Source organism: Aotus nancymaae, unplaced genomic scaffold, assembly GCF_030222135.1.
Source record: "Aotus nancymaae isolate 86718 unplaced genomic scaffold, 86718_ANA_hifiasm-v0.15.2.pri h1tg000006l, whole genome shotgun sequence".
NCBI lineage: Eukaryota > Metazoa > Chordata > Mammalia > Primates > Aotidae > Aotus > Aotus nancymaae.
This window is the reverse complement of record NW_026988417.1, coordinates 21656209-21675393: the sequence shown is the minus strand read 5'-3', so window position 1 is coordinate 21675393 and position 19185 is coordinate 21656209. Positions and strand designations below refer to the sequence as shown.

The 19185-nt window shown below is 38.4% G+C and overlaps 1 protein-coding gene across 1 annotated transcript in view; it reads left to right on the top strand.

Moving 5' to 3' along the window:
- The window catches only part of ADGRA3 (adhesion G protein-coupled receptor A3), a 124227-nt gene that overhangs the window by 72630 nt on the left and 32412 nt on the right, over window positions 1-19185 (top strand). Inside the window, exons 9-12 of the mRNA XM_064366064.1 lie at window positions 211-412; window positions 1408-1563; window positions 13942-14103; window positions 16989-17192. Of these exons, the coding sequence (XP_064222134.1) occupies window positions 211-412; window positions 1408-1563; window positions 13942-14103; window positions 16989-17192 (724 nt within the window). The remainder of the gene's footprint in view (window positions 1-210; window positions 413-1407; window positions 1564-13941; window positions 14104-16988; window positions 17193-19185) is intronic.

Genomic DNA, 19185 nt, shown 5'->3' with positions numbered 1-19185 from the left:
CCTGTATTAAACATGTTGGATTTCATGCCTAGTTTTGGAGACATAGAGCTCAAATAACAAAGGTTTCTCCCAGCCCAGTTTTGATGATCTGTGTCATAAGGTTGTATTGACATGACATGTCCTCCTCTTTGATTTTTTTCTCTGCTATTGTTACTCCCGATATACCTGTGTCATTTAGATTTTCTTGTATAATTTTGTCTTCATCTCTAGATGGCCCAGAACATTGGCGGGCATTACTGCATATCTGCAGTGTACGCGGAACACCCATGGCAGTGGGATATATCCCGGAAGCCCACAGGATGAGAGAAAAGCTTGGCGCAGATGCGATAGAGGCGGCTTTTGGGCAGATGATGATTATTCTCGGTGCCAGTATGCAAATGATGTCACTAGAGTTCTTTATATGTTTAATCAGGTAACTAGAAGGTCTTCAAGTTTACTTGGGTTGTGGAGAAAACATGGTATTCAAACCAAATACGTAAGATTTTTTTTTTTTTTTTTTTTTTTTTTTTACTACTGGGTAAAATATAAGGATTTGGTGTTTTTACTTTAGTTGACTTAACTTTCTTCAGGATCAGGTCTATCTTAACCACTAATCAAGGTCCTCTACGGAATTCTTCCTTTCCAGTCACTGTCTCTCTTTTTGCATTTGTTTGAATACCTTTTTGAATCTGTATCCAGCCACCGGACAGAATTCTGACCATCCTTCAAGTTCATATTGAAAGCCACCTGTTGGATTCCTTTTATAATCCCTTTGTCTAAAGTGATCATTTAGAATACTTGAACTACCCTTTGAACATGCTCTTTGTTATCTTGGGTTCTATGCATCTTTTTAAACCTTACCAGACTATAAGCAAGTGGAAGATGGCTTCTGTGTGATGTATTTTCTTTTGCCCCTTAGCACCTCATAAACCTTTTTGCAATGTTTGGTGCTAAGTCAGTGTTGGAGTGAATAGATAAACAAATGTAAAACATTAGTGGCTGGGCATGGCAATAAAGATAAATGCCAAATAACTAGTCCATACTCTTGTGCAGTAGGAGTTCCTGGGGAGGTATTGATCACGCGCAGCAGGAATACTCAGGAAAGGCTTTATTAAGCAATTGGGATTGAGGTATGTGTAGAATTTGGATAGGCAGAGAAGATAGAGATGGTGAAACTTGTTAACCTCATGTATTTTTATGTATTATTGTATTTCACTCCAAGCTTAAAAAAATTTCCCTCAAGTGGGTTTCCATTAAAATTCCAGTTTTCTTGAGTTTGTAAAAGCATTTTTAAGAAGGCCATGATGAGTAAATGATAAAGTTTTTATTATTTGTTGCTGTTTTGAAATGCAAAGTTAAAATGACAAGATTGTGTTGATCATTTTGCTAATGACCGTTTTGTTGATCATTTGTGTCTTTGAAATGTAGATGCCTCTCAATCTAACCAATGCTGTGGCAACAGCTCGGCAGTTACTGGCTTACACTGTGGAAGCAGCCAACTTTTCTGACAAAATGGATGTTATATTTGTGGCAGAAATGATCGAAAAATTTGGAAGATTTACGAAAGAGGAAAAATCCAAGGAGGTACTTTTCTAAATTCAGATTTGTAGCATACAGCGTCAACAAATGGTAGTGTGACATAGTTCAGTCTGATTTTTTTAAAGCCTGTTTATGTTTGTCATATTTGAACTAAGCACGCTTTTAAATTTCCAGAATTGTTTTGTTGAGAAACTTCTGCGTCTTCTCTTACAATGACCTGTTTGTTACTGGGATGGGGAGAGGTGAACTCTCAGTTCTTGGACATTAAGGTCCAGAGATACGGCAGAGGTAGCTGGTGAGAAAGCAGTGTTCTGCCTCCACACTGTGGCTTAGGCAGGGCTGCTTAGCTCAGCCTGCTTGATTTCTCTTCTCCACACACCCTTCGCTCATCATTAGTAATGGGAGTTTTAGTCACCCAAATCTTGTAGTAAGTTTATTTTAATTGTCCTTGTAATGTCTTAGAGCAATGAGAGTCTGTTGGGGCACTTTGTTGAAGTTCCAAATGGTTGGAATATACAAGTTTTAAACATGCAGTGAATTCTAAAAGTGGCGTATTTTAACAGGACCACATTAAAACCATGAGATGCTTGTCCACGTGATATCCTTTAGGGGAAAAAAATTGGCAAGCACAGTTTTCAGAATGAATGAGCAGCAAATTAACGATGTTTTGAATAATTTGCAAGGGGCAGAATTAATGTGTTCTTAAGCTTTATGTTTAAAGCTTCAGGAGAACTTGATATGTACAATTTCTTTTGTAATATAATCACTTATAAAGAAATGAATTCTAGAGGTAGAGGGAACCTCAAGCAAGTGGTAAACTGAAGCCCACACTTAGGTTAGAGCAGGCCTGAAAACAGAGCCCAGAGCCCTGATTCATCCATAAGAATTTTCTGTAGTATCACTTTCACCTTTTCATATAATGTGGTCCTGTCTTTTTTTTTTTTTTTTAATTATACTTTTAAGTTCTGGAGTACATGTGCAGAATGTGCAGATTTGTTACATAGGTATATACGTGCCATAGTGGTTTGCTTCATCCATCACCCCATCATCTACATTAGGTGTTTCTCCTACTGTTATCCCTCCCCTATCCTCCCACCCCCTGCTATCCCTCCCTTTGTCCCCCCACCCCGACAGGCCCTGATGTGTGATGTTCCCCTCCCTGTGTCCATGTGTTCTCATTGTTCAACTCCCACTTATGAGTGAGAACATGCAGTGTTTAGTTTTCTGTTCTTGTGTCAGTTTGCTGAAAAAGCAACGGGCAATTGCTTTTTAATCTGATTGAGCCTGGCCAACATAAGCTGGTAATTTTGTTGTCTCAGGATAGGACTAAAAGCTATCAAACTGCCAGATCTAAGTGATGTGTTTAGTGGAGCCTTTTAAAAACAGTTGAAGGTTGTCTGTCCAGCTTTATCTGTGTCCCTGCAAAGGACATGAACTCATCCTTTTTTATGGCTGCATAGTATTCCATGGTGTATATGTGCCACATTTTCTTTATCCAGTCTATTATTGATGGGCATTTGGGTTGGCTCCAAGTCTTTGCTATTGTAAACAGTGCTGCAGTGAACATATGTGTGCATGTGTCTTTATAATAGAACGATTTATAATCCTTTGGGTATATACTCAGTAATGGGATTGCTGGGTCAAATGGCATTTCTGTTTCTAGATCCTTGATTCTAAAAGTGCTCTGTACACAACTGTGGGGAAAGCACTGGACTAAACAAAACCTGCATATTTCTATAATGTAGAACTTCTTAGATCCATTAATATTGCCAAAATGTAAATAATAAGCCTTGTTTCTATGATTCATTCTAATATGTTTTTATATATCAATTGCATACACACACTTATACATCACATATATATTCTAATATATATTACATAATATATATTTAGATATATCTAAATATATATTATATAGAATATTTATTATATTATATAGAATAAATATATATTATATAGAATACTCTTTTAGATATATCTAAATATATATCATTAAGATATAAATGTAATATTGCTTGTAATGCAGTGACTGACGTACAGTTGTTTGGCAGTTTAAACCACAGGCCATAGCTTTCACTGTTCATTAGTGTAGTGAAAAGAAATTAGAAGACTTAAGGGCTTCATTTATATACATCCAAATATATGTTATATATCTCTATATTAACATAGATATGTTCTTATATACTAGATCTATCTATAATATGTTAGATATATTCTTATTTAAGATAGATATCTACATATTATATATATGTAAATAAATGTATTATTTTATATATATTATATATATATATATGTATATATATATGTAAGAATTAGTATCTTGCATTCTGGTGGAACTGTGACCCTAGTACATTAGGTAGTTTACTTGGTAGGATGTAGTTATTAAGGGAAGGAAAATAGTTATTTGTATATAAATGGGACTTAGGCAGATAGGCCACCTCACTTGTCAATGGGGTAACATTTCATTTGTTTTCTGAACTTCGGGGGCCATGAGTTTCTACTAAGTGCCCCGATACTTGATTGTGTCTCCGAGCTACAGCCCTCTTTCCTGCAGTGAATTTTCCTTGCACTGGGAGAAGCCGTTTGAATTCTGGCTCTGTGATTTATATTGTGCTCCATTTTTGCTTAAGATCACAGGTTAGCTGCCCACAGGATTAGCAGTCATTTCTGGGAGTGGGATGTTTCTGGTTACTAGAATAATTGCAGTGGTATTTGGAATGAGGACATGGAAGAACATTCACCATCGAAGAATACATGTTGATGATGTGACCCTGTTTTGCTCACCTCTCAATTCGAGCCGCGTGGTATCCAGAGGTATATGTTGAACTGTTTGCCAGTGTGTGGTAGAATGGTTGGCTGCATTGACAGGTTCTTAGGTGGAAGCATTGTATTGAACTGGAAATAGACATTGTTTCATTAGTTATTAATTAACCATGGGTCCATTCTTCATTTTTCAAATGGGGATGTTATTTTCTCTGTGTAACTTGAAAAGTGTATATGTACAAATACAGGTGAGCAATTTTGCAAAATACTTGTAAAACTTGGATATAATTTTATTAGGTCATGAAATTTAACATTTTTATAACCTCAGAAGCTAAGAATGAAGTCCATTTAAACAATCACGAGTTCATCAGTTACTTCTGTAAAAATTTAGTTTGAAGAAGATTGCTGCCACTTTTACTGGTTAACATAGGACGGAAAAGTTATCATTATCTTTGGAAGCAAGTGATGGCAACTTATTAACTGTCAGCATGAGAAACAGGAAAATATTCAGGATTGAATAATTGAGATATAAATGTAATACTGCTTGTGATACAGTGACTGACATACAATTCTTTGGCAATTTAAACCACAGGCCATAGCTTTTACCATTTATTAGTGTAGTGAAAAGAAATTAGGAGACTTAAGGGCTTCATTTTAAGTTAATTACCACAGCATGCAATTATGCCAAGTTATCCTAAAATGCATATAGCTTAGATAGACAAATAATTAATTAAATTGATTTTTGTATTATGTCTAAAAGCTATTCTTTTGTGGGTGATTTTATAACTAAAGTATTGTGGGGCAATTGCTTTTTAATCTGTGATTGAGCCTGGCCAACACAAGCTGGTACTTTTGTTGTCTCAGGATAGTCACTAAAAGCTATCAAACTGCCCGATCTAAGTGATGTGTTTAGTGAAGCCTTTTAAAAACAGTTGAAGGTTGTCTGTCAGGCAACAGAAGCGTCTGTTATGTATTTACTGAAGTGATTTTTCTTATGAAAACGGTGTATGTATTCATTTTATAAGATGAGAAAGTTATATTTAAAGATTAGATCTGATGATGCTTTTTGGCACCCTTATTTTCTCTTACTTTAAAATATGTGAGTGAGATATGCGCCTTACACGAGTTTATATATAGATTTTTACACATGTACGGCTTTTTCATTTATTTTAGTGTCATCACTTCTGTATTGACAGTTATGATTGTTTTCTTTTTTTTTTCTTAATCTTACTTGCCAGACTTTTCTGTATGATTAAGCTTTTCTACAATATTGTTCCTAAAACTTGACCATGCATCAGAATCACCTGCTGGATTTGTTAAACGCAGAGATTGCTGCCCGAGTTTCCCCTCCCTGCCATTCCCAGTCACCATTTCAGCAGGTCTAAAGTGGGTTCAGAGAATTTGCATTTCTAGTCAGTTTCAGGTGATACTGGGGCAGCATGACTTTGACACAGGCTTTGAGAACCCCTGTAGCATCTACATTTTCTATTGTTGTTTAAACTTTTTTTGGGGGTGAGGGTCAACTTTTTAATAACTTTTTCTTGGAAATTTCAAGAAATTTATTATCATTCATACCTATGTTGTACCTTTGCTTAGCTTCAACAGTTTTCAGCACAGCAAGCCCTCACTTAAGGTCATCGATAGGTTCTTGGAAACTGCAACTTTAAGTGAAATGATCTATAATGAAACCAAATTGACCATCTGCTAATTGATGTAAGACTTATAAAATTCCTAGAGGTCATTTCTTGTTACAAAAACACTAAACTTCCAAATAAAGACTCTAAACATTTCTAATATTAAACATTGAAATAAGTGTGAGCCATACATATGTTTAAGAAAGATTAATAAAAACAAGATAATTATTTACTCACTGTATTAGTCAGTTTTCACGCTGCTGACAATGACATACCCGAGACTGGGTAATTTATAAAGGAAAGATGTTTAAATGACTCAAAGTTCAGCACATCTGAGGAGGCCTCATAATCATGGCAGAAGGCAAAGGAAGAGCAAAGTCATGTCTTACATGGTGTCAGGCAAAGAGAGAATGAGAACCAAGTGAAATGGGAAACCCCGTATAAAACCATCAGATCTTATGAGACTGATTCACTTGGCAGCGGAGCAGTCAAATCTTAAAGCTGCAAAATCATCTCCTGAGACTCCATGTCTCACATCCAGGTCACATTATTGCAAGAGGTGGGTTCCCATGATCTTGGACAGCTCTGCCCCTGTGGCTTTGCAGAGTACTGCTTCCCTCCCGGCTGCCTTCACAGGCTGGCATTGAGTGTCTGTGGCTTTTCCAGGTGCACAGTGCAAGCTGTTGGTGGATCTGTCATTCTGGGGTCTGGAGGATAGTGGTCCTTTTCTTGTACCTCCACTAGGTGGTGCCCCAGTAGGGACTCTGTGTGGGGGGGCTCCAACCCTACATTTCCCTTCTGCACTGCCCTAGCAGAGGTTCTTCATGAGAGCCCCACCCCTGCAGCACACTTCTGCCTGACATTCAGGCATTTCCATACATCCTCTGAAATCTGCACTCACAGACTCAACGCCATGTGGAAGCTGCCAAGCCTTGGGGCCTGCACCCTCTGAAGCAACAGCCTGAGCTATACCTTGGCCCCTTTTAGTCATGGCTGGAGCAGCTGGGACACGGGGCATCAAGTCCCTAAACTACACACAGCATGTGGACCCTGGGCCCAACCCACGAAACCATTTTTTTCTCCTATGCCTCCAAGCCTGTGATGGGAGGGGCTGCCATGAAGACCTTTGACATGCCCTGGAGACATTTAATTTTGCAGCCCATTTGAATTTCTTCTCAGAAAATGGAATTTTCTTTTCTGTCACATTGTGGGGGTGCAAATTTTCCAAACTTTTATGCTCTGCTTCCCTTACAAAATGGAATGCCTTTTACAGCACCCAAGTCACCTCTTGAATGCTTTGCTGCTTGGAAATTTCTTCCACCAGGTACTGTAAATCATCTCTCTCAAGTTCAAAGTTCCACAAATCTCTAGAGCAGGGGGCAAAATGCTGCCAGTCTCTTTGCTCTAGTTCTCGACAAGTTCCTCATCTCCATCTCAGATCACCTCAGCCTGGACCTACAAAAGTCTCTAGGAAGTTCCAAACTTTCCCACATTTTCCTGTCTTCTTCTGAGCTTTCCAAACTATTCCAACTCTACTTGTTATCCAGTTCCAAAGTTGTGTCCACATTTTTGGGTATGCCCCCAAATTTTCAGCAACACCCCACTCTACTGGTACGAATTTATGGTGTTAGTCTGTTTTTACACTACTGATAAAGATATACCTAAGACTTGGAAGAAAAAGAGGTTTAATGGACTTACAGTTCCACATGGCTGGGGAGGCCTCACAATCATGGCAGAAGGCATGGAGGAGCAAGTCAGATGGTGACAGGCAAAGAGAGAGAGTTTGTGCAGGAAAGCTTCTCTTTGTAATACCATCAGATATTTTAAGACTTACTCACTATCATGAGAACAGCATGAGAAAGACCTGCCCCTGTGATTCAGTTACCTCCCACTGGGTCCTTCTCACAACACGTGGGAATTGTGGAAGTTACAATTCAAGATGAGATTTGGGTGGGGACACAGCCAAACCATATCAATAAATATTGGTTGATTGGGGGCATTAATGAGAATGGTCTAATGTATGCTAAATGTAATATTTGCTTGCTTCTGCCATGTGCCCAGGATCAATACCAGACTAGGGGACTCACTTTAAAATTAATTCCTAGCTTGAGGCTTTTCAGAGCACAAAAGTAGTGTGAAGGACCTGTTTGAAGGTCAACTTGTGTTTCCAGATTGTCAGAGAATAACTTTTGTTTACCTCCTTCTACCTCTTGCCCAGGTCAAGACAGGCAGGTTTCCTTGCTGTCTCCTTCCATGAACCTGAGTGGTTGCTAGCTAGGCCTGGTGCTGGAGGTGGTGTCCTTTGAGTTTCTAGCTTTGTAATGGGATCTCCTCCTGCTAGCCTGTGTTGGCATGGCCAAGGCCCCCGGTGGAAATCAAAACATACTTCATGGTCATCAGAGTTCACCCTCAGAGCTTTTTGGATTTCTGCTCTTCTCTGGCGGCTGGGTTGAGGAGGCTGTATTTTCCTACTTCTCAGTGATGCATTTGCAAAGATAACTGTTTTCCCTTCAGCATTTTTCACTTTCTGCTAGAGAGTTCTCCAGAGTAGTCAGTCCTCTGTACTTCCAGAAAAGGAAGGGCACATACATGTTTGTAATCTCATATATTTCAGTAACACCTTAGGGTAGAATCAGTATTTTGGGGTATGTTATCTTTTAATATAAAGATATTTACAGATTGGCACGATTACAACTAAATTTATTCTTTTTTTTCTTAAGTCTTGAATGTGTGGACTTTATGAGGATAAGGCGTGAGACCTGATGGTAACACATCATCTCACCTGAAGAATTACGGTTATTACATGATCTGAGAACTACTGCCATGCCCCATGTGCTATATTCTTCCCAATCTCTTTTTCCTCTTCCACCCATTTCTTCAGTTCCTCCACTGTTATCCTCATCCTCATCAGTCTTGTTACTCCTATGCCTCAGTAAAATCAGAGCTTTAATCTTTGTTACAACCCTGATGATGATCACAGTCAGAGTCTTGTTAATATCGAATCCTTAGCTAAGCAGCCTGCTGAGAGCGTAGGATCTAGTGGTGCGTAAGGCCAGACATGAGTTAAGAGTGACAAATACACTTTTTTTTTTTTTTTTTTTTTGAGGCGGAGTCTCGCTCTTGTTACCCAGGCTGGAGTGCAATGGCGCAATCTCGGCTCACCGCAACCTCCGCCTCCTGGGTTCAGGCAATTCTCCTGCCTCAGCCTCCTGAGTAGCTGGGATTACAGGCACGCGCCACCGTGCCCAGCTAATTTTTTTTGTATTAATAGAGACGGGGTTTCACAATGTTGACCAGGATGGTCTCGATCTCTCGACCTCGTGATCCACCCGCCTCGGCCTCCCAAAGTGCTGGGATTACAGGCTTGAGCCACCGCGCCCGGCCGACAAATACACTTTTAAAACTTGACTTTCAAAATGCAGCAGTTCCATAGGTAATCATTGTAATAACATACCTTGAAATAGGTGTGATCTCAATAGTATACTTAATTTGGAACCAGGAGAACATCGTGAAGACGACTTAAACTTAATAGGATCAGCTGCTTCAGTAATGATGATGCTGTCAAGCTTGAACTTCATTTCCTGTAGGTTCCTATTTGTCATCTCCAAAACCATTGCTCCTCCTATGCCTGTGTCTCTTAATTTTTGCTTTTCTGGTTATTAGAATTAACAAAAGTGTTCCTTTGCTGCTTGATGATTGAAAATGTACGTATGAGAGGGCATAGATCACTTGGCCTTTCTAAAAATCTCCAAGAATTGCTGAATTTATATTTTTACTGGGTATGTGAAGATATTTTTCTTTTGCTTTTCTTTTTTTCTTAATTTTACCATAGCGTTAGATGTTCTGAGCACTTATAGGGTTCTTGGTTCCATTTTACAAATGAGTAAGCTGAGGAGGCTGATTTGCTCAGGAACATCTAAACTTGTAAGTGACAGACTTGAGATCTCAACCCAGGAGTGGTTAACTCCAAGGCACAAAGATATTATGTCTTCAGTGTTAAACACTATACATTAAATATCATCAGTTTGTGTATTATCCATTTAATATGATAACATCAGAAATTTGTTAAATTAACAGTTGTTTTAGACCTAATTTTGATAAAACTTGCACGTCACTTGTATATTAAGAACATGAAATATCTTGTCTCTTACAACATTTGACATTGAGCACTTTCATTCCCATTGCATGGTGTATTTGTTTCTTCCCCATTTCATCTTTGATAAAGTCCATTCACTCATGTTTTCAGTTGATCCTCCCACTTTAGTGTGACAGGTGCAAGAGCAGGTGCCTGAGTCCTTCTGACCCTTTTGTGGCTGGAGTGGCCTTCAGGGAATGAGGCCAAGGAGAAATCTGATGCTTTCTCTTTACACTGGTTCCAGTTTTTAAATGAGCTTTGTGTGTCAGATTTCAGGAATATTTTTTTAATCCAATGTAATTTTTCATGCGTTGTTACCCCTTTTGTGTCCCTTTCTGCCACCGTGACAGATTCAGAGCTATTTCTGTAACCAAGCTACAGAAGCATATAACATTTTATGATTATCTGCTCTAGGGAGTGTTTTGGCAACAAATCCCTTTCCTCCATTCTTAGCCATTTGGAGTGAAATAATGAGAAAAACAGCTTGTTCTTAACTAAGGCAATTACTCTTGTTAGCCCTGTACCTTCTTGGAGGTATTTGTGTTTTTTTATAATTATTAACACAAGTTAATTTCTTTACTGACATTATCTAGCAGAGCATAGCCGTAGTTCTTTGATCATGTAATAATGATGCTTTTTCAAGAGAGACAATGTCCCCATTAGGTCTCATGTCAGGTCTCCATAAAATTCCTACATTTAAAACTTCGAAGAAGTATTAAACAATAAGTTTAGTTATAACTTTGCTAATCTATAATCACCTCCTATATTTCAGTGGTGTCTTAGAATAAAATCAATATTTTTATTATTTTAAAGTTTCGCATCCATTGGGAATTTTATTAATATTTTTGATAGCCATAAAGCATATTTCACCACGTTATCTCTTTTACCTTTTATTTTTGTGTAAAATCTTAAAATAACAGTAAGTCAGAATAATCTTAACTAAGTTATTCCAACTACTATGAATTCCTATTAAGAGTTGGGACTTATTAGTCTAGCATCTGTATAAACGGCTGTTTGACAGATTCAGTAATTGACGTAGCAAAGAGTCAATACCCATCTTTATAGCTCCAGAAGTAAGGTCTTCTAATAGGATGACATTCACCCCCATACCTGTTCGTTACTAGGAGCATGTACTAGGATGCTAATGTTCCAATGAATCATATCAAATGAACCAACTGAGGATTCTGCAAAGCTTGATTCCAGGCTCTTCTTAATTATTTGTCAGTTGATCGTGTTAATGTCTTTGGCTTGGGGGGATATACCCCTTGAGAATGTGTTAGTTCATTAAAATAGGGTGTTTGAATTAAATTTCATTACTCTATATCCTGCATTCCTCTGTGTATTTCCTTCATAGCAGTTATCACAGTCTAAATCACTTTTATAAATAGATTTATGTGCTTGTTTTGCTTTTTCTTCACCAGACTATAAGGTGGAAGATAGAGCTTGTTTCTTTCTTGTGTTCCTGTATCCCTGTTGCTCCGGACAGTATCTGGCTCACATTGGCCCTCAATAAAATATTTAGTCAGTGAACAGTAATCATGAACATTTAAAATGAATTTTGATACATATTGAATAAATGGACATTGATAACGATTGGCTTCTATATCAGCTCTTGTACTCATGAATAAGGACATAAATAAAAGATATTTTGTTGTCTCTACCCTCAAGATGTTTACATTGGAAGTAAAATAAGGAATAAGTTGTGATACACTATGGTAAGGGCAGTAAAAAAGTCAGAAAACGTCATAGGATTAAGCTGAGAGAGTGGGACTTCACAGAGGATCAAGTGGCAGTTTAGTTGGATGCATTGCTCCTGTTTTTATGTGAATATAAGCATACAAATACAACCCTCCTACTACTTTTAGAGTCTATCATCTTAAGAGAGGCCAATTTTGGGATTAAAACAGTAAAAGCGCCAATATTTTTTGAGTGCTTGCCATGTGCGAGGCACGGTTTCAGGAACCTGTTTATTATTGAAACTTAATGTCCACAACATTAAAAAAGAGATGGACTATTATTATCCGTTTTTACAAAGAAAGGATAGGAGATACCAAGAGGTGAAGTGTTCGGCCTAGGTACTCTCAGTCAGCATTTGAAGTCCTGTCCCTCATCTGTGTATTTACTGTGGTTACTTCACCCTATGGTTCCAGGGTTGGGATCTGGTGGATTTCCAAAGGCCTGACTCTTTTTGTAAAGTGAACCAGCATGCATAAACTGAATTTCTTCCAAACCCTCTTCAACCTCCATAATTATACATCGTGTGCAGTGTATTGGATGCAAAACGGGATTGAAATCTCAGCTGAGATCTTCTGGGATGATCAAAAGACATCTGTTAAGACAGCCCTGGCTTTCTGGCTTCACACTGGGGCTTAACGCCTTTCAATGCTTACTTCTTGAACTCCTGACCTCAGGTGATCCACCCACCTTGACCTCCCAAAGTGCTAGGATTACAGGCGTGAGCCACGGTGCCCGACCTAACTTACTTCTTGATTAGAGGTCCAGCCAGCTTGCAAATTCTCTGATCTTACCTCTGGAGTGTTTCTGTTGTTCTTTCTGCCACACATCTCCCTCTTGGGAACATTTTGCTCAATACAAAACCCTCTTGATACCAGTACGTCTCATTAGCCCCAGACAGTTCAATGTATTTCTCTGAGGTGGGACGTACAAGTCACAGTAAACAATAGTCGGTTGACTTTTCCGTGACATTGCCTGACAGATGTTTACATCTGTAAGTTATGAAGTGAGCGAAAAAAAGAATCCAATAAATGAAACAAATAAAACAAGCAGTGGAAAAGTGCATTTATTTTATCGAATTGGATCTTAAAAGCATTCATTGAGTTGGGAGAAAGGGAAGAAGCAGTTCATTCAAGGCAGGGGAAACCATGTGTACAAGGGGATGGGGGTGAGATCACACAACATATACAAGGACCTTGCAGTGACTGGACATGCCTAGAATGTTGAACATGAGCAGAGACTAAAGAGGTAGTCAGTGTCTTTTTTTTTTTTTTTGAGACAGTCTTGCTCTGTCACCCAGGCTGGAGTGTGTGGCACAATCTCGGCTCACTGCAACCTCCGCCTCCCGGGTTCAAGCTATTCTCCTGCCTTAGCCTCCTGAGTAGCTGGGACTACAGGCATGCACTACCATGCCTAACTCATTTTTTGTATTTTTAGTAGAGACAGGGTTTCATCATGTTGGTCAGGCTGGTCTCGAACTCCTGAGCTCAAATGATCCACCTGCCTCAGCCTCCCAAAATGCTAGGATTATAGGTGTGAGCCACTGTGCTTGGCTGGCAGTGTGTATTTCTTAATAATAATAGTTTGGTTTAAGCTAATGCATGCGGAAAAAGAAGTGTTTATAAATGGTTTGCTAGATGAACAGTCAAGATCTTTTTGTTCTGGTATAGTGTGACAGCCTTTCCTTCTCTCTCTCTCTCTCTCTTTGATTTTTTTAAATGGAGTCTCACTCCGTTGTCCAGGTTGGAGTGCAGTGGCACAATCTCGGCTCACCACAACCTCCACCTCCTGGTTTCAAGTGTTTCTCCTACCTCAGCCTCCTAAAGTGCTGGGATTACTACAGGCGTGATCCTTCTCTTTAATTAATCTAATTGCCTTCCTTTTCCTCCCTTTGAGATACCACTCGGCAGTCTTTTCACCAGTGATGTGGTAGCCACTTACATATGCTCTTTTGAGCTAACTATTACCAGATGGCTATACTTGAATGTACTGTTCGTAGCTAAAGATGTTTTCATGAGAAACAAGTAAAGTGCCTGTTGGGATCTCATATGGAATTGGAGACTGAAGGCCAGTTTCACCCTCTCATTAGGATTTCGATTCTACAAAATAGTTTGTTGGTTTTAATGATCTTTCTTTTTTCTCCTGAACCCCTGCTAGCTAGGTGATGTGATGGTTGACATTGCAAGTAACATCATGTTGGCTGATGAACGCGTCCTGTGGCTGGCTCAGAGGGAAGCTAAAGCCTGCAGTAGGATTGTGCAGTGTCTCCAGCGCGTTGCTACCTACCGGCTAGCAAGTGGAGCTCACGTTTATTCAACAGTAAGTGTAACATTATCAGAGACTCCTGAGAACAAAGTGTATTTCACGCAGCTCTCGCCTGAAAGAGATAGGTGTCTTCTCCATTATGGGGTGGCTATCTTCCTTAACTGCTGATTATTACAGAGTTTCTTTCCTAAAATGTTTTAAAAGTTAATTTTGCTTTTGAGTAATGTTTTCTTGGGAACTGGAAAATATTTGTTAATCTGTAATGCGAATGTTTATCACCATCGAATCCACCGAAACTGTTTCTGCAATGGAAAATAAGACTGTTGTATTGCCCCACTGGCACATACCCATGGTCCATCTGAGCTAATATTCTGTTCTGGACCCTGAAGGATATTTTGAGAGAATATCTGATTGGTTGCCCAGGCTTCAGTCTCAGAAGAGAACTGGGATGCCCTCCAACACTTGTGAAGCTATTGGCATTTTCCATCAATCCCACTCTTGGGATAATGAGTTACTAATGAGTAATGATCACTCAGTTAACTAGTATTAAATTTTATTTATGCTAAGTTGAACTGTTGTAAAGTTCTTGATATACTGTTTACTTTTTTGTCCTAAAAAGGTGGTGGAAATAGTAAATAATGTGCTATTCCCTTAGCAGCCATAGTTTGGTCCATGATTTTCGTTTCCTAATTATTTTAGTGGACTGACCTAGTGTAGAATAGTGTACCCTTCCTCCTGTGATTTTACACAATTCAAGATTACTATTTTCCTGTTGATTTCTGAGACCTTTTTCGTTGTTACCACGTTTTATTGCTCCCTTTGCTCAATTAAATTTACTATTTCTTTCCTGAATAATAAATAAAATAGAGCCTCAGCATGGCTACTGTCTTTGTTTTTTGTTGCTGTTGGTCTTTCATTTGTAATTTTTTAATTTTTGTATTTATTTATTCATTTATTTATTTTTGAGACGGAGTCTCGCTCTGAAACCCAAGCTGGTATGATCTTAGCTCACTGCAGCCTCCACCTCCCGTGTTCAAGCAATTATCATGCCTCAGCCTCCCAAGTAGCTGGGATTACAGGCGAGCACCACTATGCCCGGCTAATTTTAGTATTTTTAGTAAAGATGGGGTTTCATCATGTTGGCCAGGCTGATCTCGAACTCCTGACCACAAGTTATCTGCCTGCCTCAGCCTCCCAAAATGATGGGATTATAGGCATGAGCCACCTCAAAGAGGAGTTTCTCAGATTTGTGACCTCATTTGAGGCTAGCTTGCCATGTTTATGTCCTTCTCGGCCATTAAGAGCCGTTTTAAATCTCATCCTTTAGCTATGCTTATTAATCAGCTGGAAGAACTTTCTCCTTTTCTCTGAACTGCACTGTTTTTTCTGATAACCCAAGGATACAGTAAAGGTCATAGTAGGAATTTGCATACCCCGTCAACGTGTAAACAAAGTTCCAGGAGATGATATATCTACTTACACTAAGTAAAATGATACGGCTTCACAGGTGCCTCAAACTGACAGATATCTTTCTTTCAACCAAGGCTTCATGTGTTGGACATGGTGACTGCTGCTTGTCAGAAGGTCTGGTGGTTGTTTACATGTGTGTTTGAAATTGGAATACGCATTACTAGTTAACAAACTGAATTAATAAGACTTTTCACAATGTTTGCATTGTGAGGCAAAAACTAATACAAAGATTCTTTATGCTTGAAATGTTTGGGAACCACTATTTATTTTCTATCACATGTATAGGACTTGCCAAATTCTACTTAACTTTTTATATTTTTAAGTTTGTATCTTATTTTCTAATAGATTTTAAGCATCATGCACCAAAGTTTCATGCTTTAAAGAAAAAGAAAGACATCCATAGGTAATACTTAGAATGGTACCTTGCCTGTGGGATAGGCGTGTACTTAATCATCCTTAAAGGAGGGAGATGCCATGTTGTCCCTAGATGGGAAAGTGTGGCTCCTTGTCACTTCTCACACCCACTCTGTCCTCCATCGAGTTGGCCTGGTGGCTGCCTGTATTGACAAGTCATATGTTTTGGTGGTTCCCCTTGGTTCATTCTTATTCCTGAATTCCTTTAAAACTCTGTGGCAGGTGTCATATTTTTCAGAAGATTTTTCTGACCTAATTTGCTTTTTTTTTTTTTTGAGACTGAGTCTCGTTCTGTTGCCCAGGCTAGAGTGCAGTGACACAGTCTCAGCTCACTGCAACCTCTGCTTCCTGAGTTCAAGCGATTCTCCTGTCTCAGCCTCTTGAGGACTACAGGGGTGTACCACCACACCTGGCTAATTTTTTGTATTTTTAGTAAAGATGGGGTTTTACCATGTTGACCAGGCTAATTTGCTTTATAAATCTGTTCATTTCCTATTATTTAAACTAATATTTCTCTTCCTTTTCTGAAGAAACAGCTTTGGAGAGAATCTTTGTAAAGCTTTTATTGGTAAAACTTAATGCAAAGAGTTAGTGATCTTTATGTAAAGGAAAACAGTGAATTTGGCCAGATGTGTTGAGTGCATTTCCCAAACTCTAATAATTAGCTTTCGTTCTTCCTGTAAGATGAGCATTTAGAGTGTCTACTGATTTCTTTAGCTGATTTTATTTTTTTTAGGAAACTTCCATTTTTAGCTTGTTGTTTCCTTCAAAGTGCTCCTTAAATTATTTTTAATTGACTTCTTAGACCTGATCTTCCATACTTCATGACTTCTTCTTTTCCTCTGGTTTGGTCTCCTTTCTATTTTAGGATACCCTTTTCATTCCAGGGTCTCTTTTCATTCTGCCAGTTACCTACACAGTGATTTTGTTTAGGAAGAACCTGGGCTTTCTGGTTTGGCTAATGCATTGTGTTTTGTGTTTGAAAAGTCTTTGAAAGTGCTTTTTTTTTTTGTTCTATAAATCGTTCATAACTCCTGTTTGATTGACTTTTGAAGTATTCACCCAATATTGCTCTGGAAGCTTACGTCATCAAGCCCACTGGCTTCTCGGGGATGACCTGTACCGTGTTCCAGAAAGTGGCAGCCTCTGATCGTACAGGACTTTCGGATTATGGGAGGCGGGATCCAGATGGAAACCTGGATAAACAGCTGAGCTTTAAGTGCAATGTTTCAAATACATTTTCGAGTCTGGCACTAAAGGTATGTTCCATTCTGCAATCATTTAAGACTATTTACAGTTAGAGTGCTCCAAATGTTCTGCTTTGCAAAATAACCTTATTAAAATATCTTTTTGCAGGGAGATAGGTATTACTGATTTTGCTGTTGTTTTAAAGAAAACTCTAACTAGGAGCCACTGCGTTACGACTTTCATGGGCTCTAGGCTTTTTTGCCTTTTGGTTCCCTTTCTCCCAACAAAAATAACAAAAATTACATTTTATAACTGCAATAGTATAAACACAAATATATTAATTTAACATGTTAAAAATATTTTATTTGACTTAAATGTTTATTCTTTTTGCTCCTGATTTTAAGACAGTAAGATGTTTTCACTGGCCCCTAAAAGTATCATGAGCCTTTGGCACTGTGCCTGCCAAGCCTAGTGGAAAAGTCAACCCTAAGGCCAGGCATGTAATCAGGCAAGCTGTATATCAAAGTTTTTGGTAGAAAATACAAATGTGTCATATATGTTAAAAAAAAGAAGTGTTTCATTAAAGCAAGCAAAATGAAAGCATTTTTACTGATTTTTAAAATTAGGGGTTTAGATATATTTGACTACTCTGCATTGAAGCAAATAGTGGATCCAAAACTCCAGCACCCCAATGGCACCACATATTTTTCATTTAGCGTTCCGTGGGCATGTGTAATTGTATCCTCTGCGGTTTTTAATTTCACAGTACTTTGTTTCTGCCTTGTCCCTGAATAATACCACAAAAAATATTCCAATCATTTTAATGGCTTCATAATAACTGATCTGATAGGCGTTAGGTGTTCTGGTTCAGTTTGAGCACTCAATAAATATTGAATGAATGAATGAATTAGTATATTTTTGTATACTTTTTCCTGGTGACCACCATTACAGAGAGCCAATTTGCTAAATTTAGAAAATCTCAACTGCCCAAGAAAATCTCAACTAGGTCACAATGTCTGATAATAATATATTTACTTGATACCCTATACTCAGAGGAGAATTGGCAAGATTTGCCTGTTAATATTGGTGCTAAGGGAGTATTTGATGTACTGCCCCACACTCCTGTAGACCTGCTCAACTTACTTTATTGTGTCTTATATTGGGGGAAAAAAAAAAGAAACATACTATAAAAGACTAGAATCAGCAACGTAGACAAGCCCATGAGAGAAATATGTGGTTTTTTTTTTTTTTGAAGAATGTTTAAAATTGATGAACACTTCTGTCTTAGATGATCAGTTGGTAGAAAGAGATTAAAAATGATGAAACCCTACATTTCATCAATTTCACAACCTACCCCTCTGGGTAAGGAGAGTTTCTACTTGCTAAAGTAGAGGGCTTTAGATGGACTCTCAGATTTGTCAATTTCATGCTATTCTATCCTTTTAAGATCATCCTGTGGCAGAGAGCAAGGACACATTACAATGTTATTCGTATTATTTGTGCTTCATAGGTGGACACGATTAAACTGAATGAAAAAGGAATGCATCTCTCATGACACGAAATTGGTTAAAAATTCTAATGTTAACGGCATAAAATGTACTTCAGCACTTGAACAGAAAATCAACTGTACTTTTAAAATTTTATATTAGGGCCATTTTTGATCTTTCTCTGCATTCTTAAAAAAAAAAATCCCTTGAATATACTAACTAGAAAACCTGAACATCTGAAAACTGATTGCACTGCCTTTAAATGGGAGCATATGCTAGTATGTGAAGTTAAACCCATAAAGAGGCTGTCATTACTTAGCAATAGGTGCCTCCTTGATTTGCTTCCTGCATATTTCAGAATCTCTGTCCTTCCCTCAGTACTACCTCCTAAGCCTACTTTGCACTCCCATCCTCTATTGCCCAAACCATTGTAACTTCCTAGTTAGTCTCTGTGTCTCTAGGCTGTACCTTAAAAATTCATCTTTCTCACACAGATTGGTCTGCCTAGGGCTGACATTTGGCTAACATGTATCAGTACAATGACGCCACATAGTAAAATATTGAAATACTTCCTTAC